Below are 27,581 nucleotides of genomic sequence, written 5' to 3' on the forward strand. Positions count from 1 at the left end.
CCCGGATCCCGCCCCTTCCTCGCCTGCTCACTGGTTGCGCTCCCCGAGGGGGCTTTCTGTGCTTCCCTACTATTGGCTTGAAGTCTAGCCCATCATCTTTGCTTCTCTGTCATTGGGCAGTTGAGAGTAATTCCCTCAGCCCTGCCTCCCCCGCGCCTCCGGATTGGACTCCTCCCGGCAAGCCCCGCCCACTACGGGCTCCACGATTGGAGGGAGGGGCGAACTTCTGTGACAGGGATTGGCCGCTTGGTCCGCCAATCGTGGCCGCGCTGGCCGCGCCCATTGGTCCCGTTCTTTCTGGAAATTTCCACCTCTCCCATTGGGCTGACGGACTCCGTGACGGCAGCTCCTTCAGATGAAAAAAAATGTCGATTGGGCGGAGAGTCGCCGCCAGTTTGCGCTGATAGGTTTAAATGGCCGTCCGTCAAAAGGCAGTGTGGGGCCTTCACCTCTGCACTGGTTTATGGGAGTCCAAGACCACAGTCGCTCTCGGCCGCGGTGGCAGCTTCCCGCCTCCGTGGGTCACGAGTGCGGCCCTGACGACTCGCTCCTCCCCGGCGGCACAGAGCCGCTCGGCGGTCCCAGCCGGTGGGGGTGGCGTCTGGGTGGACCTCGGGAGAGCGCCCTGGCCGGGACGTCCCCAGAGCCCGCCTTCAGGCGCCGAGTGGTCAGAAATAGCGAAGGAGCTGGGGTTTGGGTGGACAGGCCGGAATCTCTCCGTGGCGGGGGCCGTGACTCCCCGAGTCCCCTCGGTGGAAATGCACGTTGTGTGTGACCCGCTCGTGTCCAGGGTTTGGTCGTCTAGGGCCGTGGGCGGTTTCCCATCGTGCAGTCGCGTCTTTAGCGCTCCATGACAGGGAGCTGCCGCCATTAGTGGGAGGTGCAGGGGGGCGGGGAACGAAGACGAGCGAGGTGCTTGCCCACCTGCTGGCAGCGGTGGCGGCCTGGGAGGGCCTCGCCGAGAGGCAGGGCACGTGCGAGAGCACCCGGGGATGCGAAAGGGCTGAGGGCGTGGAGGAGAGAGGCTGGTTTTCCCTCCTGGACCAGTGTGTGTTTCGTGGAACAAAGAAGCCGCATGCCAGGTCTGGAGAGGGCTTGGATGAGGGTCTTGGGGCCTGCGGTGGCCTTGCTATCTTCCCATCTGGGTCACGCCATCTCTGCCCAGGGTTTTAAGTGCCCACTCCTTGCCAGTAGCTTGTCTCCACAGCTTCCTCTTCCAGCCCCGCTGTCCCTGATCCTTTGGCAGCACTGCAACCAGAGTCTCTGCGGATCCACATCCCCTGTTTAAAGCTCTTGGAGGCTTTAGATTGGGGCTCAGGGCCGGTCTCATCTGGCAGGCCCACTTATACGGCCTCTTTCCCTGTCCTCCGTCTTCAGCACCAAACTGCAGCCCGCTGACATCTCTGTTCATTAAACTAAGTGGCTCCTTCCCTCTAGGCCTGCCTACAAACTGTTCCCTCTGCTGGGGTCCCGCTTCCACCAACTCTGCCAGGTTAATTTGGTCTTTTCAGGCTGAGATGAACGGTCATGGTTCCTTAATGGTCTACCTCCTAAAAGGATAATAATTTCTGCCCACCCGTTACTTGCTTTTACTCCACTGTGGGCTGTATGTGTGTCCAGTCACAAATTAAACCGGCAACTTCGGTGTCAGTGCCACATTTTGTTAGGTCCACAGGGGCCTCATGTCCTTTTTCCTTTTTCCTTGTTTTCCAGTGCATCGCACAGCATCTGGCACATAGTAGGTGTTCATTAATCCGTCCCATATGATTGAATGTGTCAGATGCGATTGTGGGCTCTGGAGAAAATGCAGTGAACAAACCTGACAAAAATCACTTGGTACTCATTCTAGTGATGGAGACACATCAAAAAAGTTTATAGGATAGATCTGCCTAAGTGCAGTGGAGAAAAATGAAGCAGAGAAGGGTTGAGGAGTGTTGGGTGAGGGGGATGGTGTTGCAATTTTAATAAGCTGGCCTGGACAAACCTCAGAAGCTAAGATTTGAGAAAAGACCTGAAGAAGTAAGGGAGTGAGATGAATGGAAAATCTGGGGAAGAACCTTGCACTCAGAGGGTGCAAGGACAACAACACATGCAAAGATCCTGGGGTGGGACCTGCAGTGGGGTGGCCAGGATGGTGGGAGCAAGGGGGGAACGGGAGTGGGGCCAAGAGGAAGCAGGGGCCAGGTCCTGCGGGGCGAGAGGCCAGTGTGTTCATGCCAGCGCGTTTTGAACAGTAAAGGGACATGATCTGACGTAGTTTTATCAGGACTCCTCTGGCTGCAGTGTAGGTGACCTTTCAGGACACTTGCCGTGTTCCAGGAGAGTGATGACAATGCTGTGGGCCAGAGTGGGAGCGGAGGAGGGCTGAGAACAGTTGGGTTCCAACTTTTGGAGGAGCCAACAGGATCTGTTGATACATTGGTCTCAGAACAGGAAGGAAGGAGGTGATTCCCAGGCTTTTGGCCTCTCTTACTCATCTGCTAAATTAAACCTGTCCACAAGACCTTTCATTTCTCCTTGGCACTGTCTCCAGATCACCACACTTTTGCCGGTCCCACTGCTGCCCCCCCAGAGGAGCTCTTCCACCATCTCCCCACAGCTTCTCTCCAGGCTTCTTTCCCATTCTTCCCTCTCTCTCTAACCTGGTTTCATTGTCACTGACATCTTTTATATAGTCCTGCCACGTGTGGCACACTACTCTGGGGGCAGGGACTCAACAGAGAACAAGACAGCTCACAGAGGCAGCTTCTGCTCGTGTGGATCTTGTCTTCTAGTAGGAGAGAGAGACGATAGTTACACTCATCAGCTGTGTGACTTCAAGCAACCTGCTCAACCTTTCTGTGTTTCCGTTATTTCCATTTTAAAATGTGGGTGAAACGGTTTTGATGTCAGAGTAGTGAGGATTAAATTGTTTGATATTTGTAATGCTCTTAGGACACTGCTTACCTACAGAGAAAGCACTATATGCATTTGTTAGATAAAAACATACAGAAATGAAAATAAAGAGTGGTGAGTGCTATTTAAAAAAAAAAGGGCAAAAGGTAAGGGATAGAGGGGAAGCAGGGAAGCAGGGAAGGAAGAGCTCCAAGAGGTGGGTGGTTGGTGAAGGCCCGTTAGACCTGGAGTGACAAGAAGCCAGCCAAGGACAGGGTTCCAGACAGGACAACAGAAAGTGCAAAGGCCCTGAGGTTAAAACAAGCTTGAAATTTTCAGGGAACCCAAAGAAGGCTCTGCTATGCTCCAGTGTCCTTGCCTATAAATGGGGATGATGAAGTGCCAATGACTTCCCAAGGTTACTATGAGGGTTGAACAAAATCATCCATCTTCAAGTCTCATCAGACCCAAAACATTAAATTTGGAAATCCCCCTCTGAGGAAAGAAAAATACAGATTAAATAAGGTTTGGACCTTCAGAAGGGATGTGAATCAGGGACCCCTAAATCTTAAGCTTACTCAGGGTCACAGTAAAGCCACTCCTGGACATTCAGAAATGTCAACTCACACTTTTTACCAACTTGGGCTTTTCAAATCTCTTCGTAGACAGCCCTCTGGAGTGGGACAGGGAGGCAGTGACGGCGGCCTGCCAGTGTCCCCTTCCCCAGATCCTGGAACACAAGCAGAGGCACCGCCACAGAAGGTGCCCAGGCCTCGCATTACATGACAGTTCCCGAATGATTCATGCTGCTATTTTGGTGCCTCTGCTCTCAAGGGTGGGGAGCAAGATGGCGGAGGCTGTATTCAGAGTCAATCTGAGGTTGCAGATCCTGGAGCGAATGAGAGACTGAAGGAGTAAACGTGTGTGACCAAATTCTCGGCAGAACAAACTCCGGTTTTAAAGTTCTCCCTATATGAGAAAAAGGAAAACAGCTGGAGCTCAGGACACTCAGGGTGGGAGTGTGGAGCATGGATTAGGGAGTGGTGGCAGCCCAGAACTCCGGGGTCTGCGGAATGTGGAATTTTGTGCTGGTAAGAACTTTCGCTTTTGGAGTGGGACTTTAAGACAGCCTGATTTTCCTTCTGCAAGTGATAGCAAAGTTCCCATTCCGGGTTCTGGAAAATTCCTAAAGAATATTTTCATTCCTACTTAACTGAGTGATTCTAACTACCTGCTTTCGTGCTAAGGTAGACTCTAAATCCTGATTTTTTTTTTATTTTTTATTTTATTTATTTTTTTTAAAGATTTTATTTCACAGGGAGAGACACGGAGAGAGAGAGGGAACACAAGCAGGGAGAGTGGGAGAGGGAGAAGCAGGCTTCCCGCCGAGCAGGGAGCCCGATGCGGGGCTCGATCCCAGGACCCTGGGATCATGACCTGAACCGAAGGCAGACGCTTAATGACTGAGCCACCCAGGCGCCCCTCTAAATCCTGATTAGCAGGGAAAGTGTGGGGGTTAATAAAGTGCCATAGTGTTCTGTTCCATTCAGAGAACTTGTACGGAGAGCCAGGCACTGTGCCAGATGCTTCAAGAAATAAAATGATGGTAATTATTACCTGATAATTATTCATTTGAGAGCCCCAGAGCCCAGCCTGGGACCTCACCATCCACACTCCCTCCCAGGGTGATCTCAGTCAGTCTCGTAGCTATAAATACCACCTCAGATGACTCCCACATTTTTACCTTCCGCTCAGATCTTGCTCCCGAGTTCCAGACTTAATCCACCCAGCTGTCTCTTTGATGTCTCCACCTGGATGGCTGATGGACTTCCCAATGTGTTCAGATCAGAGCTCCCGATAGTCTCCCCCCAGATTGTTCCTTCCTTGACTTCCTTCCCATCAGTGGCCTCTTTATTCTTGGACTGGTTCAGGCTGAAAACTTTGGAGGTGTCCTTCACCCCTGTCTTTCACAACCATGTCCAGTCTCCCAGCACATTCTGTCAGCTGGACCCAGACTCACGGACTCTCCAGCCGTCTTCTAGCTTTGACTGGGAAACTTTGAGTTGGTAGGCGACCAGAGTTAGAGGGGACAACTTTGCAAGATGCGTGTGAAGACTCCCAGGCTGTGCTCATAGCCCATACCCTATGAGAGGTGCAGGGTTGGGGTGGGGGTGGGAGGAGAGCTTCTTTGTATTCAGGGTACCACTGAGGTGAGCCCAGTGAGGACATTGACAACAGCCATGGTAGTGGATTGGAACTCTTCCTTGGGTTTAGGGCACCACACACTTCCCCCCAATCTGAGATCACCTGGATGAGAATCCTAGTTGTAACTGGGGTAAGATTTCCTCACGGCTGGGTAGGATGGGGGCTTGGAGTCAGAATGAGTTGATCCCGAGGTTCTGGTTCTCAACCTGGCTGATTTTGCCCACAGAGGACATTTGACAGTGTCTGGAGACATTTTCGATGGTCCCAACTTGGAGGCCAGGAATGTTGCTGAACATCCTATAACACACACCCTACAGCTCCCAGCGATTACGTGGTCCCAAATGAGCTGAGGCTGGGAAACCCTGACCTGAGGAAACGTAAAACATCATATTTCTTGCACAACTGAGCTTGGTTGAGGCTTGAGAGTGAAACCTGCTACACGACAGGCAGATTTAAATTGATCACGGGGGCGCCTGGGTGGCTCACTCGGTTAAGCGTCTGCCTTCAGCTCCGGTCATGATCCCAGGGTCCTGGGATTGAGCCTCGCGACGGGCTCAGCGGGGAGCCTGCTTCTCCTTCTCCCCCTGCTGCTCCCCCTGCTTGCGCTCTCTCTCTTTCTCAAATAAATAAAATCTTAAAAAAAAAATTGATCATGGCCTATCCTATGACACGCAATGCTACGAAAAGGCCATCAAGGGGCACTCTGGGAAATGAGAGGTAAGTGCACGTTCACTGACACCCTCCCCATTGAAAGGGATCCATGTCCCCTCCCCTTAAATTTGGTGGCCTCTGGGATTACTTTGGCCAATGGAATACACTGCAAGTGACACTGGGCCAGTTTCCAAGCCTTAGAAAACTGGCAGCTTCTTCCTCCTGTCTTTTGGGACTCTCCCACTTGGAGCCCTGTGCTACTGTGTCAGAAGCCTGACTGCCCCAAGGCTGCCATGGTTGTTGGGTTGAGGAACCCCAAGCTAGCCACGTGGAGAGCCCCTGCTGTTCAGCCATCCCGGCCAAGGTGAGGGAAGCTACCTTGGGCCCTCCAGCCCAGCCTCATCTCCTGCCGAATACCCCTGAGTGACCCTAGTCGAGGCCACATGGAACAAAAGAATTGCCCGGCTGAGCCCTGACCCACAAATCATGAGATATAATCAAAGGGCTGTTGTCTTCAGCCATCAAAACAAGGTAGTTTGTTACACAAGAACAGACAACCAACAGACAACCAGAGGACTCACCGTCAAGGGCTGGTCCCACGCTGTCCTCTTTCCTGCTGAGGCTAGAAATCCTGCTGGTACAGAGCTTGTCCCATCCACTTTTCTCCGGCTCTGTCCCGACTGCCCGTCCAAGAGCCGTTGTCTATAAGGCTGCCAAGAGGAACCCTTTAAAACTCAGCTGGCTCTCAACCTTGACCAACACACTCCAGAAGTGTATGGAATCCAAATCCCCCATGGCCCTGGGTGCTGCCTCCCCTTTTCCCTCCGCCTCCCCCTGCTTCAGCCACTCCAGCCCTGTGATGCTCTTTGAATTCATTGTCTCTGCAGCTCTAGGTGCTGCCTGAAATGACGTGTACTTGGTGACTTGTTTCCCCATGTGCCTCCCACTCCAGAAGTTTCCACAGGGGCAGGGCCTGTGCTCTGTTCACTGCCGAGCGCAGTCCAGGCCGGGGACGTTGCGCATGCTCTTAAGCATGTGGCGAATGAGTGAATGAAACCTGTCACTCTTCTGCTCCCCCTGTGTGTGCCTCAGCCTCTCCCAGAGGGGCTCTCTGGCCTTCTTTGCCCTGCACTTCTTCACCCCCGATTCTGCTTACCCTTCCCTGGGCCAAATGGTTGGTTCCCCTGAGAGCTAAATGTCACCACCTCACTCTCTTTTCCACCACCTGTTTCTTGAGAACCACCAAGTGGAGGAGGCCGTGAGCGTGGGGGAAATGGGCCCTCGCATATCCTGTTGGTGGGAAGGTACACTTAGCGACATCGGTTAAAAATGCAAAAAGCAATTCCATTCTTGGGAATTTATCCCACAGGTAACTCCAGCCTGGTGACACAAGGATGTTTGTCACAGCAAAAGGAATGGCAACCATGTGCATCCATGGAGGATGATGGATGCCGGGAAACACGACGCTGCTTCTTGCTCTAGACCGAACTGCGTGCCCCAAATTCCTATGCTGAAGCCCTCAACCCTCAATGTCATGGTACTGGAGGTGGAGACGTCGGAAGGCAGCTCAGGTTTAAATGAAACCGTGAGGGTGGGGCCCTTGTGATGGGATTAGTACCCTTATGACACGAAACACCAGAGAGCCTGTCTTCTCTCTCTCTCTGTCATGGAAAGAGAAGCCCCAAGCCAGGCAAGAAGGCAGCCATCTATAAGGCAGGTAAAGTGCCCTCACTCTACCTGACCATGCCGGCACCTTAATTGTGGACTCTCGGCCTCCACAACTGTGAGAAAATCAATTTCTGCTGTTTAAGCCAAAAAGAAAAAAGAAAAGAAAGGAAAGGAAACCATGAATGCTGTTTCCATTGAATGGAGTATTTGTAAATATTAAAAAGAAGTCATGATCCCGGGGTGCTGGGATCGAGCCCCGCATCAGACTCCCTGCTCCGCGGAAGCCTGCTTCTCCCTCTCCCACTCCCCCTGCTTGTGTTCCCTCTCTCACTGTGTCTCTCTCTGTCAAATAAATAAATAAAATCTTAAAAAAAAAAAAAGAAGGCACGGACTCTGGAAAACAGTATGGAGATTCCTTAAAAAGTTAAAAATAGAGCTACCCTATGACCCAGCAATTGCATTACTAGGTATTTACCCAAAGAATACAAATGTAGTCATCTGAAGGGGCACCTGCACCCCAATGTTTATAGCAGCAATGTCCACAATAGCCAAACTATGGAAAAAGCCATGTGCCCATCGACAGATGATTGGATAAAGATGTGGTACACACACACACACACACACACACACACACACACACACACACACCGGAATATTACTCAGCCATCAAAAATTGAAATCTTGCCATTTGCAACAATGTGTTTGGAACTAGAGGGTATTATGCTAAGCAAAGTAAGTCAGTCAGAGAAAGACAATTATCATATGGTTTCACTCATATGTGGAATTTAAGAAACAAAATGGAGGATCATAGGGGAAGAGAGGGAACAATAAAATAAGACGAAATCAGAGAGGGAGAGAGACAAACCATAAGAGACTCTTAACTCTAAGAAACAAACTGAGGGTTACTGGAGGGGAAGGGGGTGAGGGGATGGGGAAACCGGGTGATGGGCATTAAGGAGGGCATGTGATGTGATGAGCACTGGGTGTTATATGCAACTGATGAATCACTGACCTCTACCTCTGAAACCAATAACATATTATCTGTTAATTAATTGAACTGAAATTAAATTAAATTAAAATTTTTATAGTCTTTGTTTATAATTTTTTTTTTAAAGAAGGCTTGGATAGATACTGACAGGGAAACATGCCTGTGATGTAGTATGGAATAAAGAAAGTTAGTTATGGAACAGTGTGTATGGGCCAAATCTTATTTTTGTAAAAGAAAGAAAGAAAGAAAAATTGTATGTGTATATCTGCACATATGATTATACATGCGTGGGAAGAGTCTAGAAGGATGCACAGCTGGCTACCAAAAGTGATACATTCCTCTGTGGATTAGGGCTGGGGAGAGGGTGTTGCATTAGCTTTCTAGGGCTGTCATACATAAATCCCACGGATTTGGTGGCTTAAACAACCGAGATTTATTTTCTCACAGTTCTGCAAGTCCGAGATCAAGGTGTTGGCAGATCTGGTTTGCCCTGGGGCCTCTCTCCTTGGCTTACCGACGGCCCCTTCTCGCTGTCCTCACGAGGTCTTCGTGTGTCTCTGCATGTCCATCTTCCTTCTTACAAGGACACTACTCAGATTGGGTGAGGGCTCACCCTAACAGCCTCCTTTTTTACTCAGTCACCTGTTCAAGGGCCCTGCCTCCCAATACAGTCACACGCTGAGGAGCCGAGAGTTAGGACTTCCACATATGAATCTGGGGGGAGCATGATTCAGCTCATAACAGGGCTTTCTTTTCATTGCATTGTTTAAATCTGTCACAATCAGGTAACCTGGCTGGTTCAGTTGGTGGAGCAGAGGACTCTTGATCTCAGGGTTGTGGGTCTGAGCCCCACGCCGGATGTAGAGATCGCTTAAAAATAAAATCTTAAGGGGCGCCTGGGTGGCTCAGTCGTTAAGCGTCTGCCTTCGGCTCCGGTCATGATCCCATGGTCCTGGGATCCAGCCCCGCATCGGGCTCCCTGCTCTGCGGGAGGCCCGCTCTTCCCTCTCCCATTCCCCCTGCTTGTGTTCCCTCTCTCGCTGTGTCTCTCTCTGTCAAATAAATAAAATCTTTAAAAAGATTTAAAGTCTTTAAAAAGATTTAAAGGCCGGTCCTCAAACCGGCCCCGAGAGGAATCCGGGGGAGGGGCGCCCTCTACCGTCCAGGCCCGTGATTTACAGTTCCGCGCCGGCCGGACACTTAGTACCTCGTAGTTATCCATTCTTCCCTTCCTCGCCTCCCATTATAATGACTGTACAATATCGGCCAATGACACAGACAGTAAAATGGAATACAGGCAGGTGATAAAGTAAAATATGAGGACTGCATTACAACCTGGATGGAGGGAAGTTTGCGATCACATAGTGAAGATGTTAGGGGGACCTGGGAGGCAAAGGGGCTCATCCACCTGCGTTAAAGCAATGAAAAGAAGGAAGGTGTCCTGGTAAAAATGGGGACTCTCAGGAAACAGGGATGCACTGGACTCTGCAATTCACTCCTGGAGAGAGGAATGGGCTTGGGGGTCCCTTTAGACCTGGCAGAATTCTTCTGAGTCCTGCTGTGCTCTTAAAATCTCAGACCAGGAACAGGAAACCCTCACTGTACTGTGGTCCCAAATCCACTGTGCCTCCAGCCCCGCTGTGATGAGGAATCTGCTCCTCTGGTGGCTTTGCAACCCTGAAGGGTGTGGAAACCAGCAAAACAAACCCAGAATCTTGGTACCAGTTTAGAAATAACTTTTGTTACATCATGCTAATATCAGAGTGTTTACTTGAGGTTTTGAGACACTTAAGTCAATCTGTCCTATTTGATTTGTGAGGTTTTGTTTTTGTTTTTGTTTTTGTTTTTAATAGTAATCACACCCAATGTGGAGCTCAACTCACAATCCCGGGATCAAGAGTTGCATGCTCTTTCAACTGAGCCAGCCAGGCACCATGATTTGTGGATTTAATTAGTTAAAATGGCTCTAATAATTCCTCCCACCCCTGTAGGCTGCCTTTGCAATGAGATTCGGCTGCTCTTCTCATTAAGAGGTCGAGTCTTGTGGTGCCTGGGTGGCTCAGTGGTTAAGCATCTGCCTTCAGCTCAGGTCATGATCCCAGGGTCCTGGGATCGAGCCCCGCATTGGGCTCCCTGCTCCGTGGGAAGCCTGCTTCTCCCTCTCCCACTCCCCCTGCTTGTGTTCCCTCTCTCACTGTCTCTCTCTGTCAAAAAATAAATAAAATCTTTAAAAAAAAAGAGGTCGAGTCTCTTTCTTCCTGCCCTTGAATCTGGGCTGACCTTGTGACCCCACGTGAAATGACAGAATGTGGTGGAAGTGATGTAGGGTGACTTCGGAGTCAGGCCTCAAGAGGCAGGGCAGCCTCTGTGGTCACCCTCTTGGAGCAGGTCCTTCAGACCGGCATGCCGTGACGCTGCCCCCGTCTAGCCTATGGAAGGATAAGAGTGCCCTGGAGCAGAACCAAGGAGTCTGGCTGACAGCCAGCACCAATGGCCAGTCATGGGACTGAGGCCATCCCGGGCCCCTGGCCCCAGTTAGGTGGTCAGATGCCTGCAGCCAGAGGAGTGACCCAGGCAAGACCAGAAGAAGATGAACCTTCCAGCTTATCCCAGACCAAATTGCTGACTCCATGCCTTGGTTATTATTTCAAGCCAGTAAGTTTTCAGTAGTTAATTATGCAGTAATAGACAATGGAGACAGTGCAAAATGATCTAAGTTTATAAACAACATTTGAACATTTAAGGGACTTGATTGACCATATTTACAAGTGTAATCTATTAGTATAGAAGAACTGCTTAGCTGGGGCGCCTGGGTGGCTCAGTTGGTTAAGCATCTGCCCTGGGCTCAGGTCATGATCCCAGGGTCCCCAGATCAAGTCTTGCATCAGGCTCCCCGCTGAGCCTGCTTCTTCTCCCTCTGCCTGCCGCTCCCCTTGCTTGTGCTCTCAAATTTTATTTATTTATTTGACAGAGAGACACAGCGAGAGAGGGAACACAAGCAGGGGGCGTGGAGAGGGAGAAGCAGGCTTCCCGCTGAGCAGAGACCCTGATGCGGGGCTCGATCCCAGGACCCTGGGATCGTGACCTGAGCCGAAGGCAGATGCTTAATGACTGAGCCACCCAGGTGCCCCAATAAATAAAATATTTTAAAAACTGCTTAGCTGATTAGAAAAAAATATGCTTGGCTGGTGAGGACAGAGTAAGGTGGGGGGCAAGAGTGTCCTCACCCCTACCCCCTCCCTGTTTATAAAGAAAAAGGAAGAAAAAAAAATGCCTGGTAGATGTTGAGTTTGAGGTGTTTGAGAAGACCAGCTATCTCATCCCTGTAACATGTAGTTTAAAATCTATTAGGGAATTTAATTACCTAAGTTTGTAATTGGCATTCATTTTTAGAATTTAATCTGTTGAATCTCTGAGTTAATTAAATATTCATCAAAGAATAAGTGAAAGTAATTGTTCTTATTTTTATACAAAAATTAGCAGATTTATAAATAGAAAACTAGATTTGCAAGTTACACTTGGATGTTTAAGAAAAACTAGTTCTTTCTTTAATTTATAAGTTTAATAAGTACAGTATTCCTTTAAACACAAGTAGCAGTAGGTAGCTTTTCTCTGCAAGAGAGCCCCTCTGCAACATTAGAAATCCTCAGCTGACAGTCTCTGACGATGGCATAGCCCCTGCTGGAAGGTTCGGCATTCCATAGGCTGCCATGCCTCTGCTTCTGGGCATTCCTCTGCCTGAAATGTCTCTGACCCACACATACACACATTTGGAACCTGGCAACATTTTACCTTTCTCAAAAGATCCAGCTCAATCTCTGTGAGGAGGTCCTGCCTAGCTCAGTCAGAGCCCTGCTTCCGTGTCCATGTCCACCTGAGTGTGGGGCCTAGGCCTCTCTTAGACTAGACAGCAGAGGCCTGTGAGCTGGAACCGTCTCTCTCCTGGCTGCCAGGTGAGAACAGAGCTGAATCCCAGCAAAAGAATCGGAAGGACTGGTACAGATGCCCAGAGTGTGCAAGGGTGCTTCGAAGGCCTGGCTCTGGGGGATGTGGATTTCATGCTCTGTGCAGAAAGGCAGGCTCCCGATTGGGCACCAAGACTTTCTACGGCTGGGGCCCCTGCCTCTCCCTGTAACCTCCTCCCCAGACCTTGCCAGCAGGGGTATAGTAGGCAGAATAATGCCCCCCCCAAAGATGTCCATATCTTCGTCCCTGCGAATATGTTACATTACATGGCGAAGAGGAATCAAGGTTGCAGATGGAGTTAATGCCACACATCAGTAGACTTTAAATAGGGAAGTGGTCACGGATTATCCTGGTGGGGCCAGCATAATCACCAGAGTCCTTGAAAATGGCAGGGAAGGGGAGGAGAGTCAGAGGCAAGGGCCACCATGGAAGAATTGGTTGGGGAGATGCAGCATCGCTGGCTTTGAAGATGGAAGAAGGGTGCCGCGAGCCAGGGAGTGTGGGTGTCTCCGGAAGCTGGAAAAGACCAGAAAAAGCCTCCAGTAGGGAACAAAGTCTTGCTGACTCCTTGATTGTAGCCCCGAGAGACCCCTGTCAGACTTCTGTCCTACAGAACTTCAAGATGATACATTTGTGTAGTGGAAGCCACCAATTTGCAGTAACTTGTTACAGCAGTGAGAGAACACAGGCAGGGTCATCCACATGCTTCCTCTCCTGAATCAGTGACATCTGTGCAATTGCTTTCCTGACCACAGATAAGAACCAAACAACTAGGCCCAAGCCTGGGCTCTGACCCTCACAGGCTGTGTTGTTGACCTCTAGCCCATTCCCGCTGCCTCCCCTGGCCGTTGAGAGCTCATAACGAGCTAACGAAGGTACAGCAAATGCAAGCAGGGTGCTTAGTTCAGCGCCAGCTGGTACCCAGTGCCCTGTAAATGGCTGCTATCCTGGATGCAATTGGCAAGGCTGAGTTATAGGAGAAGTGGCAAGTGGTGAGATGACCTCCATCCTGGGGGCCTGACTACCACATCCTGAACTCATCTTGTTGACCTTTCTGGGGAAAGGGTACAGGCTTTACTGGTGGTCCTGGAATGTTGGGGACCTTTGGCCCTTCCTTCCTGGACCCTGGCTTCTGATCGCCTCTCTCCACCCTCATCCCAGGCTGATCACCGCACTCCTCACTGCCGGCAGGTCTGTGCTGGTTCTCTCTCCGACATCCCGGTGGTGCCCCTGCATCCACATGGCTCACTGTGTGATCCGCCCCACAGCCCGCCCTGGGTTATTGCCACACCCACCACCAGAGAGGCCTGGAACACAGGGCACCTCTGCAACCAGCCAGACCTGAGCCCTGTCTTTTAATTTTTTTTTCAAAGATCTTTACTATTTATTTGAGAGAGGAACAGCGGGAGAGAGGGAGAGAGCACAAGCATGGGGAGCTGCAGAGGAAGAAGCAGGCTCCCTGAGCAGGGAGCCCGATGCAGGGGCTCCATCCCAGGACCCTGAGATCAGGACCTGAGCGGAAGGCGGACACTTAACAGACTGAGCCACCCAGGTGTCCCTGTCTTATTCTTAATTTACAGCTCAAGAGGTGAGTCCCAAGTGGACTGTGTACCCTAGGGTGGCAAGCTGGTACTGGAACCTTCTCTGGGACCCTGGCTCCTCCTCAGGTTATAAAAATATCTGCTATTATATTTCTCAAATAATATTAATAGTGTAGAAAAACATAAACTTGTATTTAAAAAACTACCTTCATAATCTTCGTAAAAAAAATTAGAAAAAAATAAAGAAAAAAACCACGCCAATTGTTCCACCCGAGAACGCCTCTTGGAACTCAAATTTTCTGCCTTCACATTCCACGGTTTGCACCCTTGTTTTCAGTCGCGTCCCTGTCCGCCCCCAAGGCTCAGCTGCCTGGCGAAAGTCGCCGAACCGGGCGTACCCGTTCGCGCTGCTTGTCACCTCCCCGGGGCCGGCCGGCGGGGAGGGACCGCGGCTCCTGGGGCCTGGGGGCGGTATGGGGTTGCGGGGTGGCGCCGCGCCCGGCTCTCCGAGTTCGGTACGGAGCGCGGAGCGCCACGGACGTAGGGCAGAGGCGGGCCAGGTACGCAGGGCAGAGGTGGGCCGGGGCCGCGCCGCGGGGAGGGCGGCTCTACAGACCGGGAAGTTGGCGGCCAGCCCCGAGGGGGCGCCAGGCAGCCGCGCGACCCTCCGAGAAGCCGGAGCCTCCCACCCAGCGCCCGGAGTGGGCGGAGTCCGGGCGGGGCGCGCACGTGTGTATACGAGTGCGGGGGCCCGTCCGGCGGCCGGGACTACAAGTTCCAGGGTGCCCAGCGGCGCGCTCGGGGTTTCTGGCCGCGCGGCCCGCCAGCTCGGAGCCGGTCGCCTCTAGCACACGCCGCTCGGTCCCGGGCGGATCAGGGACAGACTCCCAGCCCCGTAAATAGAGTCCAAGTGGGCGGGGAACCGCCCCGCGCCGCCGGCTCATGTCTCTGAGGAGCCAACTGTCCGGCCGCCTGGCACAGCTGCGCGCGGCGGGGCAGCTGCTCTGCGTCCCGCGCCCCTGGGCCGGCCCCTCGGCGGGTGCCACGCGAACCCGCAGCAGTGCGTCCGGCTCCCCCGCTGTCCCAGGGCGCGGACAGGCCCCGCGCGCGGACCCCAGCGGGAGTTGGGGCTTGGGGGGCGGCGGCGGTGGGGCGGAGAGGAGCGCCGGGGTGCGCACCTGGGCCCCCCTGGCCATGGCGGCGAAGGTGGACCTGAGCACCTCCACAGACTGGAAGGAGGCAAAATGTAAGTGTAAGCAGGAGGGGGGCGCGAGGGGCGAGGGGGCTGGACAGCACCCCACCAGCAGCCTCTTCCACCCGAGAGACCCGAGGAAGTTAAGGCCTCGTTCGCCCTGGTATGGACCCCTCCAGTCACAGCCACGCCCCCCGTGTGCCCAGTCCGGCAAACCACTTCACTCCGTACGAGGGCCAGGTCCCCTGTCGGGGGCAGTCTGAGGAGGACGACCTTACCCCAACGGCGCGGGTCACAGGGCACGCCCAGGGGTCATCCAGGACCTGCCTCCGGACTCCGATGTGCGGGAGGGAAACTGAGCTGATGAGCCAAGGTCACTGAGAGTTTGGGCAGAGCTGACGTTAGGCTCCCGAACTCCCCATGCTTTGTGCAGTATGGTTTCTCAAGTGGTGTCATTTTAGGCAGAGTGGCAGGAAATGGACGGAGGGGACAGTTCTGGGTGTGGTGTCCCACCTGGGAGGATCAGACAGCCCCACAGAGTGGCCTCTGTGGGCAAGCCAGTCCCACCTCCACCCCATCCCTACCCTGAAGGCCTGCCTCTCTGGGCTGGTCATCTGGTGCCCTTTTGCCCTCATCCCTGGCCTCTGGCCACTTGTGAACAGTTTCTGCCCCAATTCCTGGGGGACACAGGGCTGAGGGGCTGCAGGGCAGAGACAGGGCATTATGTCTGTGAGAGCAGTTACACCCTGCACCCCCAGGAATCAAGCCATTTCCTTCCACTCTGGGACGGGTCATGAGTCCTGGTCCGGCATGAGTCCCAGGGCTGGACTCTGGGTCCCCACACAGAACAGGGAAGGGAGGGCATCCGGCCTGCAGAGCCCCAAATACTCTGGCCGGCTGCTCAGCCAGCTGCCACTGCCCTTCAGAGCCTGCTCTCAGAGCTCTTGTAACCATTCCTGGCTGGATCCCCTTTCAAAAGCACAGGGGAGGCTGTTCATTGGCTGGGCCTCTGTGGGCTGGCGGGGGAGGGTGGGGGTAAAGGGAAGGCGTCCTCAGAATTAGAGGTAGAGTTCAAGATGACTTTACCCCTGTCATGAATTCCTTTGCTGGGATCTTCAAGTGCGGGCAGAAAGCACTTGACTTGGCTCAGTGCGCACACAGAGTGTCTGTCATGCCCTCAGCCCGGGGCCCTAGAACTCTAGTTAGGGTGGAGAGCGGGGGGCTGGCTGAGATTCCTGGCAGGGGGACTGTCCCCACAGGGAGCCTGCCTCCCCTTCTCTGTCAGGAGCAGCAAGCCAGCTTGGTGGGAAAGAGAGCTAGGGAGGCCCTAGCCTCCTGCTCCTGGATCTGTCACTGTTTCTAGGATCTAGCTCCCCACCCCCTCCCATTCCTTGGTGCCCCGGAAAACTTCCAGACCTTGCGAAGCTGACAGGCCAGGGATTCCCAGGCTGCTGTGGTATCTCTGCTTGGACCTGGGATTTCTATTCATTCATCCATTTTTTTTTAAGTTTATTTATTTTGAAGTAATCAGACACCCAACATGGGGCTCAAACTCACGACCCTGAGATCAAGAGTCGCACGCTCTTCAGACTGAGTCAGCCAGGTGGCCCTCATTCATCCATTTTTACTGAGCGCCTTCTATGTGGCCAGCACCGTTCTGGTGCTGGGATGCAGCCATGAGTGAGACAGGCAAGGTGCCTGCCCTCATGGAGCTTCTTCGCTAGGGGAAGGAAACAGCTGAAAACGTGGCCAAACCAGTGGGGCAGTGCCAGGCAAAGGCCAATGCTGTGAAGAAACCATGGCAGATGGGGCTGCCTGAGCTCCAGGATCCAGTCAGGGAACAGTGTGAGGAGTGGTGGCATTGGGCGTGAAGACCCCAGCAGGCTTGTCGGGGTGTGATCTGTGTGTTTCAGTGATCTATTTTTGAGTGACAAATTACCCCCAAATTCAATGGCTTACAACAGCAAACGTTTATTACCTTACAGTCTCTGAGGGTCAGGAACCTAGGAGTAGCTTAGCGGGTGGTTCTGTTGGACTTGGTTACAGCTGTGAAGTGGCTGTTGGTAGAGGCCTCAGACCTACCCTGGGGGTCTCTCCACAGGGCTGCTTGAGTCACCTCATGACATGGCAGCTGGTTTCCCCCCCAGAGACCAAGCCAGAAGCCACAGTGCCTTTTTGTGACCTAGTTTTTATTTTTTAAAGATTTTATTTATTTGACACAGACAGACACAGCGAGAGTGGGAACACAAGCAGGGGGAGTGGGAGAGGGAGAAGCAGGCTTCCCGCCGAGCAGGGAGCCCGATGCGGGGCTCGATCCCAGGACCCTGGGATCATGACCTGAGCTGAAGGCAGACGCTTAATGACTGAGCCACCCAGGGGCCCCTGTGACCTAGTTTTTAAAGTCCCACATGTCTATTCTGCCTTATGCTGGGGCTTAAAATGGAGTCATGGAGTCTGGCCCACATTCAAGGGGAGGGAAATTAGTCTCCACCCTTGGAAGGGAAGAGGATCAAAGAATTGGGGGCATATTTTTAAAACTGCCATACTGGGGAGCTGGCTCAGCTGGACTCTGCTTTTTTTTTTTTTTTTAAAGATTTTATTTATTTATTTGACAGAGAGAGACACAGTGAGAGAGGGAACACAAGCAGAGGGAGAGGGAGAGGGAGAAGCAGGCTTCCTGCTGAGCAGGGAGCCTGATGCGGGGCTTGATCCCAGGACCCTGGTATCACAACCCGAGCCAAAGGCAGCTGCTTAACCAACTGAGCCACCAGACGCCCCTGGACTCTGCTTCTGATTGGGGTCTAAGCTTTGGTCCTTGAAAACCCCCAGATAATTTTCTTCCTTATGTTCTGTTTACACTTTGAGCTGACTTACGTGTACTGTGAAGTACATTAAGTAGACAGACCTCAGGTGTACGTACGGTCAGTATATTTTTACATCAATATCCAGTTGTGGTCAGTAGGTTGCCAGCACCCTAGAAGGTTCCTTTGAGCCCCTTTGCAATCAGTACCTCTTACTGCTTCTTGAACTTCGTGTGAGCAGAGGCATACAGTGTGTCCAGCTCCTTTTACTCATAGTTGTATGGTTGATGTGCCTTATTGGGCGTACCAACAGTTTGCTCTTTTATGGCTGTGTAATATTCCATGGTGTGGATGTACCACATTTTGTGTACCTGTTCTCCTGTTGATGGGCATTTCGTTTTCCAGTTTGAAGCTTTTGGAAGTAGAGCTGCTCTGATTATTCCTGTCCATGTCTTTGATGGACATGTGCTCGCCTTTCTCTTGGGGCTATGCATAGGCCTCCAAAGGCCTGTCTGTGCCTGGGATGATCCTCTCTCAAAGACTGGCACACAGTAACCATACTCACAAGAGCCTGATGTAGGTCAGAAGGTTGATGCGCAGCTCGCAGTAGGAAATATAGTGGTGGGTCTGGAAAGTGTGCCAGGGCAGGGCCTCCTCTCCCATGGAAAAGCCACGTGGAAGCCAAATCATTGTCCTAAGTTCACTCGGCAGCATGTGTTCTCAGCTGGAGAGCTGGTTGAATGATTTTGGAAGCGGATCCCTTTGCCCTGGGTGGGCTGGGGAAGCTTCCCTGCAAGGGGGGGACCCACCCACCAAGGATCCCCTTCCTTGGGTGGTTGCTCAGTAGTTCCATCTCTCTGCACTGTTGAGTGTCTGCTCTGGGTTCTGGGTGCAGGATGCCTCAGCTCCCAGCCCAGTGAGTCCTCTGGACACATGGCCGAATTCTGCCTTACCCTAGGCATTCCCTTTCTTCCTCTTAAGCTGACTGGCCACTCCTATAGACCTGTTCTCCCTCTGGGGAAGTAAATACCACCAGGCTGGATCTTCCTGGGTGGGAGACAGTCAGTCCTTTGGGGAGATCTACATAGGATATGATTTTACTGGCCAGAGGATTATTTCTCTAGTTGCCTCAGTGATGGGGAGCCTTATTATCCCCACAGGTGGTGCCTTTTTATCACAAGACTGTGGAAACAGTCATACTCTAAAGGCAGTTGGGCATGAGGGGACTTAAGGTTGGGCACTGGGGGCATCTAGGAGCTGTGTCACCACAGGAGTGGGGGTCACAGACCCTCCTTCTGACCTGCAGTGGGGGCAGAGCCGTCTGCTAAGAAGAGGATGGGCATTGGTGCCATCAGACTTGGGCCAGCCGCAACACCCTGAGCCTCAGTTTCCTCATCTGTGAAATGGGACGAACAGCACCTGATTTGTAGGTTGTGCTGGGATCACATCAGAAACCATTTTGTATACAGCGGTGTATAAAAGGGTCCACGGTGTACAAAGGGTCTCCAGTGACCCCCTTTCTTGTCAGCCCTTGGGCCTCTCTCCTCTCTCTGTGCTGTTTTGGCCACAGCAACACTGGATTTGTGTAAATTTGTCTCCCTCATGGTCTCAAATGCTGGAGCCTGCGACCTGCATGTCCTGAGCCACGTTTCCTGTCCCTGGCGCTGCAAGCAAGGGCACCTGTGCTCCAGGCTCCCTTTGCACTGGGCAGATGCGGCTCATTTCAACCCCCGTGGGGTTTCATGCAGAGCAGATGATTTCTCTGATTTGATTACTGAACTGGAGAGCCTTGCAGGCTCACCCGGGAACCAGAAGCGGGGGTCTTCTCCCACCTGCCTTGGTGTGTCCCGGTGCGGGCGGAGGCGAGGGGGCCTAGGGAGAGCAGAGAAGCTCTGAGGTGCCTCACGCTCTGTCTCCCCGTGGCTCGGGCCATGGACTTTGATGAGACCCCGCTCTTGGGGGTACGGTGAGCCCAGGTGATTAAATGCCCCCGCCGCTGTGTTCCCAGAGCCCCGCCGTTGTCAGCCCTGTCCACCCGGCCTTCTCCAGAGGAGGAGCCTCCCTCCGTGCCAGCCTGCCCTCACCTCTCTGAACACCGTCTAGCAAAGTGCCATAAAGACACTTCTTAAAACACATCATTGAATTCCCGTTCGCCCGGTGCACTTTATGGTTCTGGCGCAGCCTGCATCCGCCAGCTCGGCTTCCGTGCCCGGGAGCCGCTGAAAGCCTCATCCAGGGTCAGGCCTCCCCATCAAAATTTACTGCAAACATCTTTTTACAACACCTGTCTCACTGAGCTGTGAAATCCTCGCGCCTTTCCAAAAAAGAAAGAAAATTAAAACGTATGTTTTACATCTTTTATAAGAAAAATAAAACTCACTTGTGCTTTAAGTCTGCATCTGTCCTTCTGGCAAAAGGAGGTAGAAAATGTTATAAATGCGTGGGGCCTGTCGGACAGATGGAGCCAAGGCGATGAGGATGACCCTTGGTTCCTCGGAGCCAGGGGAATCATAATCGGCTTCTCCTGCCCCATAAATCAGGGACCCACGCAGGGTGTCGCTCCTCAGGGGTCAGTCGGGCCACTGCCTCACTCTGGAGATGAGGACAAGGCGCCCCACACGCTGGCTTCAAGAGGTGTGTGCCTGGGGACCATGAACTGGAAGGGACAGGCTGACAGATGTCCCCAAGGTCAGCGCCCAGCCGGCTGGTAACAGAGCCAGGAGTTCGGGCTGTCTTCCTGCTCTGGGAAGTGGAGCCATCTTTTGGATTTTGCTGGAAAGGGGGCTGTGCAAGCTGTGGGCCACTCAGACCAGCCCTTGGATCCCAGGGAGGACAGCGCAGGAGGGAGCCTTGGGCCGTGGCCCCTCCTGGCTTGCCTGTGGCCGTGACATACCTCTGTTTCTTCTGGAAGGCAACGTGGTAGCCTCTGCCAGATGGCGTCTGCTAGGGGACTCTAGCCATTTCCAGGCTCCCCAGACTAGTCCCATGGGGTGCCTGGGTCTTGCCCAGCCACTCACACAGCACATGTGAGTCCTTTGGGGTTGGCCTGGGTGCTGGCTGGCCAGTCCCTGCAGTGACTCGGCAGACACGTTCACTTTCTGGCCCTGGGTTCATCTGGCTGGGAGAACCCACATTTGGGCGTGCCAAGGCCTCTTAGGGGAAGATATCTGTGGTCTCAACTGTGTAAGATGACAAACACGGGCACCAAAATAATTCAAAAAGTTCTTCTACCTACTTATTCCTCCAAATTGCAAAAGAAAAGTCCTCTCCCTGATTTGGTCTTGTTTGGCTTTGCCCTCTGAATCTTCACTCGCAGGAAGGACTGCGTATCTGCTGTGTGTCTTGCACTTTGCAGCTTCCAGATATTCTGACAGTCCCTTCCCATTCACGGCAAGCCTGCCCAGTCCCTCTTCTAGAGATGAGGAAACTGAGACTCAGAGAGGGCAAGTGACCTGCCCACAAATGTGATGTCAGGAGCTCATGAGCCCAAACCTAGTAGGACCAAGGAGCAAGAGGAATTGAAACCACAGTAGCCGCCTAGACCAGCACGTTCCTTCCAAAGGCTCTGTTCCTCAGATGGGAGACAAGCCGAGGTGGCTGCCACAAGCCTGGCTTTTGCTCTCTGGTCCAGCCGTTCTAGATTTCTCTCCATTTCCCCGTTCACATGCTCTCTCCTACCTCAGGGCTTCTGCATATGTTGTCTCCTCCACCTGGATGACTGTTCTCTTGGCAAACATGCCCCCAACGTTCAGGTCTCAGCTCAGTCATTCATCAGTTCATCCTGCAGACGCCCGTGGATGCTCACACATGCCATGCGCTGCGCCAGATGGTGGGAATCCAACGTAAACACCACAGATCCCCAAGTGGCCAAGGTCAAGTAAGGAATAAAACATAGCAGGTGGGGGAGGGGCTACTCTGGGAGTGGGGAAGGCCTGTAAAGGAAGGTTAGGTGGAGGGCAGGGCAGGTACAAAGGCCCTGAGGCAGGAAACAGTCTGGCCATGGGAGGAACGGAAAGGTGATTGATGTGCGTGGACTGCAGAGGTGTAGGAGGGAGAGCGTAGTTTGTCCGGAGGCAAGCAGTGGAGGAGGTGAGGGGGAGAGGCAGAGTGTCAACATGGGCCTTAGTAAAGGACTTGGACTTGAACTGAGCTTTAAACAGAATTCTGCCCCTAAGATTCCTGGGCTGCTGAGTGAGGAACAGACGGTTGGGTGGACATGGGGAGTCCACTGGGAGTAGAAGGCTTCTGGGTGGTGCGAGGGAGCCATGGTAGTGGCTTGGCCCCTGGTGGGGATGAGCAGACGGCTTGGTTTTGGGGGTATTGTGGGGATAAATCCAACAGCCTGCATATGGATGGAGCCAGGGGACTAAGAGAAAGGAACTGCCCATTTTGGGATCCTAGCAGAGTCTAGGGCTGTTCATTGAGAAAGGGAAGAAGGAAGGAGAGAAAAACCATGTGTGGGGGGAAGGAGTCAGAAGTTCAGTTTTGCACATGAGGAGTTTGGGGTTGAGAGCAGGCAGTGGGCCTTGGGGATCCGATGCTCGGTGCTCGATGATGCTCGGCAGAGAGCTGAGGGGCTGGAGGTGTAGCCCCCGGATCAGATTAGCTGAAAGAGGGTTTGGAATGCATGGGATTGATGTGAAGACTAGGGGGAGGGTATAGATGAAGGGAAAGGGGAGGCAACAATGAGACAAGAGGGCCCGTGAGTGGGGTGGGATCCAGGAGGGGTGGGGTCCTGAGGGGGAAGAAGGCGTGGGGGGTGCTTAGTGCACAAGGGAGGACAGAAGGGCCACTACATGGGGCCACGTGGCCAGTGCGGTGTCTCTGACCTTGGCCTTGGTAGAGAAGTGGGGCGAGTCTGGTGAGGGCTCAGGGAAGCATGGAAGGCAGGAAGTGGGGGCAGTGGGGGAGGGAGACAGAGGAGGCCACAGCTGCGGGGTGTGGAGTGCATGGTTGAGGGAGGCTTTATGACCTTGAGACATGAGAGGGTTGTTTGAGGGCAGACAAGACAGTGGGTAGAGGGGGAGCTGTAGGAGTGAGGCCTCTGGAAGGTGAGCAGGCGGCCTGGGCTGAGGGAGGGAGGGCCTGGCATGCGCTGTGCTGGGGCTTCCCAGCTGGCAGGAGGACACAGCATCTCGGCTGGAAAACAAAGTGGGGAGGCTTGGGAAAGGGGAGAAGGGCGAGGGGGAGAGCTTCCTAAGCGGCAGCTGGAGCTGCCTGGCAGATGGGGCTGCCAGGGGACAGAATCAGGAATTTAGAGGGAGCCTTCTGTTTGGTGATGGGATTTTTCTCTAGCGATTTGCAGCCTGTGGGGCAGACCAGAGAAGTTAGAGGTACCTCCTCCAGCCAGCTGTCCCGCCTGCCCTCTGCTTGGTCAGGCCCTAGGACCTCCCCTTGCCTCCCACCTCCAGGCCTGGTGCCTGGTGGGTGCTCACTAAGTTGACTGCTCTGCATTCAGACTGCCAGGGAGAGACAGAAGCTGGAAGGAGCCTGGCCTCCCCTCCATAGTCTATTCTCTGCTCTGTGGTACTGCCCGCCAGCCACTGAGTGCTTTGCTAGGTACCCACCTAAGCCTGTTGTGCTTCTCATTTAGAGCCGCAGGGAGCTTTCTTTACCTCCACTTTACAGAATAGGGTAGTCAAGCCTTGGAGAAGCCCTTCAGCTCTCCCCCAATACACAAAGAAAGGAGCGTTTAAGTGGGAGCCCTTGGCCTGTTACTCAGATTGTACGTGGGGTCACGTGTCCAGTGGGGAAGGTGGCCTCTTGAGAAGGGGAAGCAGGGAGATGGGCTGTGAGCATCAGGACACACTGGTGACAAAAGGGGGCCATCCCCACTGGGGTACCATTCACGGTAGGATATCCTTGGCCTCTTAGAATGAAAATGGCACTGCTTGGGGTCAGGGGAGTTTTTAATCTATATCTGGTGAAAGCGTTTTTTATTTATTTATTGTTATTTTTTTTTAAGATTTTATTTATTTGAGAGAGAGCACAAACAGGGGGGAGGGCTTAGACGGAGAGGGAGAAGCAGATTCCCCGCTGAGCAGGGATCCTGGGACTCTGGGATCATGACCTGAGCCGAAGGCAGACACTTAACCGACTGAGCCACCCAGGCGCCCCTATTTATTCATTTGTTTGTTTGTTTGTTTATTTTTAAAGATTTTATTTATTTGACAGAGAGAGGCACGGTGAGAGAGGGAACACAAGCAGGGGGAGTGGCAGAGGGAGAAGTAGGTTTCTCACTGAGCAGGGAGCCCGATGCGGGGCTCGATCCCAGGACCCTGGGATCAGGACTGAGCAGAAGGCAGACGCTTAATGACTGAGCCGCCCAGGCGCCCCTATTTATTTTTAATGGAAGTATAGTTGACGATACAATACTGGTTTTAGGTGTATGGCATAGTGATTTGACATTCGTATACATTATAAAATGCTCGCCACGATAAGTGTAGTCCCTGTCACCACACTGTTATTACAGTACGATTGACTATCTTCCCTAAGTTGTACTTCCCATCCCCGTGACTTACTTATCTTATAACTGGAAGTTTGCACCTCTGAGTCCCCTTTACTTATTTTGCCGATCCCCATACCCCTTTGCCCTCCGGCAACTACCAGTTTGTTCTCAAAACAGGCTGTTCCTGTTTTGCTTTTTTAGATTCTACATGGAAGTGAGATCATATATTTGTCCTTTTCTGTCCGACTTATTTCACTTAGCCTAACATTTTCGAGCTCCATAGTGTTGTGGCAAATGGCAAGATTTCATTCTTTATGGCTGAGTAATATTTCATTGTGTGTATCTACCACCTCTTCTTCATCCATTCATCTATTGGTGGCCACTTTGGGCGCTTCCATCTCTCGGCGATGGCAAGTAATGCTTTGGTGAACATAGGTGTGCATGTATCTTTTTTAAATTAGTGCTTTCATTTTCTTTGGGTAAATACCCTGAAGTGGAATTACCGGATCATATGATAGTTCTTTCTTCTTTCTTTCTTTCTTTTCTTTTTTTTTTTTTTAAGTAATCTCTACACCCACTGTGGGGCTCAAACTCACAACCTCAAGATAAAGAGTCCCATGCTGCACCCACTGAGCCAGCCAGGTGCCCCTGGTAGTTCGATTTTTAACTTTTTTGGGACCCTCCATACTGTTTTCCATAGGGGTAGCCCTGATTCACATTCCCACCAGAAGTGCACGAGGTTCCTTTGTCTCCACATCCTTGCCAACCCTTGTTATTTCTTGTCTTTTTGATACCAGCCATTCTGACAGATGTGAGGTGGTATCTCATTGTGGCTTTGATTTCATGTCCCTGAGGATGAGGGACGTTGGGCCTCTTCTTTTTTTTTTAAGATTTTATTTATTTATTTGTCAGGGAGAGAGAGAGAGAGAGAGAGAGTGCACGCACAAGCAGGGAGAGCAAGAAGCAGAGGGAGAAGCAGGCTCCCCGCTGAGCAAGGAGCCCGATGAGGGGCTCGATCCCCGGACTCTGGGATCATGACCTGAGCTGAAGGCAGACGCTTAATGACTGAGCCACCCAGGTGCCCCTGTGAAAGCATCTTTAATCTGATTCAGGTGACCCTGGGATGTAGTCAGTCCTTAACAGATTTGGTGGCTCCTCACAGCGTCACGCGTATGGCTCCTCCACCCCCACCCCCACCCCGTGCCTGCCCCCTGCCCTGAATTTCACTCACCCAGGACCTCGAACATACTGTTCAGATGGTGAAATGCCCTTCCCCGCCCTGGCGACCTCCCATTTCTCTTCGGAGTCTCCCTGAAGCCCCTGGCCGGGGCTTCCTGCTACCTCCCCTCCCGCCCCCTGAGCGTCCTCAGAGCTTGGATGGCTTGCCTGATTGTGGAGCGCTCAGCCTCTCCTCTGCTGGCTTGTAGGTTCCCCAAGGGCCAGGACCACGTCTGCCTTAGTGAGTGTTATGTCCTTGTACCATATGCAGGACTTGTGCGTCGTAGGCGTTTATGGGAGAGGGTGGGAAGCGGCTGCCAGAAAGTGTAATTCTGGCTTGAGCCACAGTTGAAGCAGATTTGGGGTGCTATGAGCCTTTTCTAATCACCCCAGCCATAATACTGAGCTGGGACTGTGAGCCGGGCCCTTTCCCTGCTCCTCGTGCATCCTTGAGGGACAGAGGCTTTGGATGGACTGGCTTCTGCAGGGCCGAGGGCATGTGTGGAGGACCCCCCTGTCTCTTGAACACCTGCCCTTTGAGGCCTTTTCCACAGAAGCCTCCAGGAGGCAAACCCTTCCTCTCCCACCACGTCCCCTAGTTACCTTCCCCCCCATGTCTGCATATTTTCTGATGCTTTTTGAGTTCCTTGAGTGGCCTTTGCTGTTTGTTACCCACCCGCCAACAAGTGGTGAGTGAGGGCTGCTCCATCTGGGGAGCATGTGGTCTAGGGGAGCAGTGGTGGGCTGAGAGCCTGGGTGCCTGGTGGCCTGAGGCCGGCAGAGGGAACCCGCGAGCCAGAAGCCTGGGCCGCTTGTGGGAAGCCTTGGAAGGGGGCTCCGTGCCACCCAAAGGGAAGACCAGGCCCAGGGAGCAGGGAGACCAGGCCAGGTGGACCCAGAGTCTGTGAGCAGATGGGGGTGCCTGGCTCCCCACTCACCATCTGTATGACCCTCCGTTTCCTCATCTGTAAGATGGGGACCATTATCACTGCTCCCTTGGTGCACACTGGGAGAAGCCAGCCGGGCATCTGTCTGTGGGGAACTCTCTCCCAGTGCTGGGGGGCGGGGCAGGGGAGGCTGCGAACAGGCACCAGATCTGCTTGGTTCTTTGGCTTTTTGAGGATGTTTGTCCCGTCCCCCGTGTCCTGCTGCCTACAAATAACCATGGTGATGATGTAACCCATTGAGGATGTAACTGATAATATAACTCGTCCAGTGCCACCAACCTGTTTTCCTTATATGCATTGAGTAAGCATGAAATTATTCCACAAGGGGCCTCTTAATCCCCACTCTATAAGTGAAGAAATCAGGGGCCCAGAGGTGTGGACACAGCCGGAAAGGGGCAGAGTTGAGTTCTGAACTCAGGTCTGTGGTGCCTGAGAGATGCCCTCTGTCTCCCTGGGCCTCAGTTCCCCTCCTGAACAAAGAGGGCCCGGCAGGATGGTCTAGGGGCCTCTGGCTCTAACAACCCCCACCCCCATCATGTGCCTGTGGGAAGGGTGGACGTGGAGGGCTGGCTTGCATCCTTGGACGAGGTGAGGGTCCCAATGAGGAGGGGAGAGATACAGGGGGTGGGAGAAGCCCCCTGGACCGCTCTTATCCCTTCCCGCCTTGACCCTCCTTCCTGCCTGCCCCACCCCACCCCTGTAGCATTTCTGAAGGGCCTGAGTGACAAGCAGCGGGAGGAACATTACTTCTGCAGGGACTTCATCAGGCTGAAGAAGATCCCGACCTGGAAAGAGACGGCAAAAGGTAGGCTGTGTGCCAGGGAGGGGCAGGTGGGTGGCCTCTTCAGACCCGTGTCCTGGGAGCATCATACCGACTAGGCCAAGAAGAATGGCAGCAGCATTCGCGGGGTGCTTGCTGTGTGGGGGGCACTTTAAGTGTGAACCTGGTCTGAGGAGGGTTCGGTTTTTATCCCCATTGTACTGTTGGGAAACTGAGCCCCAGAGCCACGACCGCACAGTTGCGGGGAGCCCTGCACATTGCGGGCCTGGCAACCTGTCACCCAGGGCGAGTCACTTCACCT

The 27,581-nt window shown here is 53.0% G+C and overlaps 1 protein-coding gene across 1 annotated transcript in view; it reads left to right on the forward strand.

Moving 5' to 3' along the window:
- Positions 1-14,708: 14,708 nt before the first annotated feature.
- MACROD1 (mono-ADP ribosylhydrolase 1) overlaps positions 14,709-27,581 on the forward strand; it is a 146,871-nt gene continuing 133,998 nt past the window's right edge. The window contains 4 exon segments of the mRNA XM_028117847.2: positions 14,709-14,964; positions 14,966-15,046; positions 15,049-15,139; positions 27,203-27,304. Coding sequence (XP_027973648.1) covers positions 14,836-14,964; positions 14,966-15,046; positions 15,049-15,139; positions 27,203-27,304 — 403 coding nt within the window. The 5' untranslated portion in view covers positions 14,709-14,835.

This window comes from Eumetopias jubatus, unplaced genomic scaffold (assembly GCF_037043125.1).
Source record: "Eumetopias jubatus isolate StellerSeaLion01/CBP00866 unplaced genomic scaffold, mEumJub1_p1.0 scaffold_13, whole genome shotgun sequence".
NCBI lineage: Eukaryota > Metazoa > Chordata > Mammalia > Carnivora > Otariidae > Eumetopias > Eumetopias jubatus.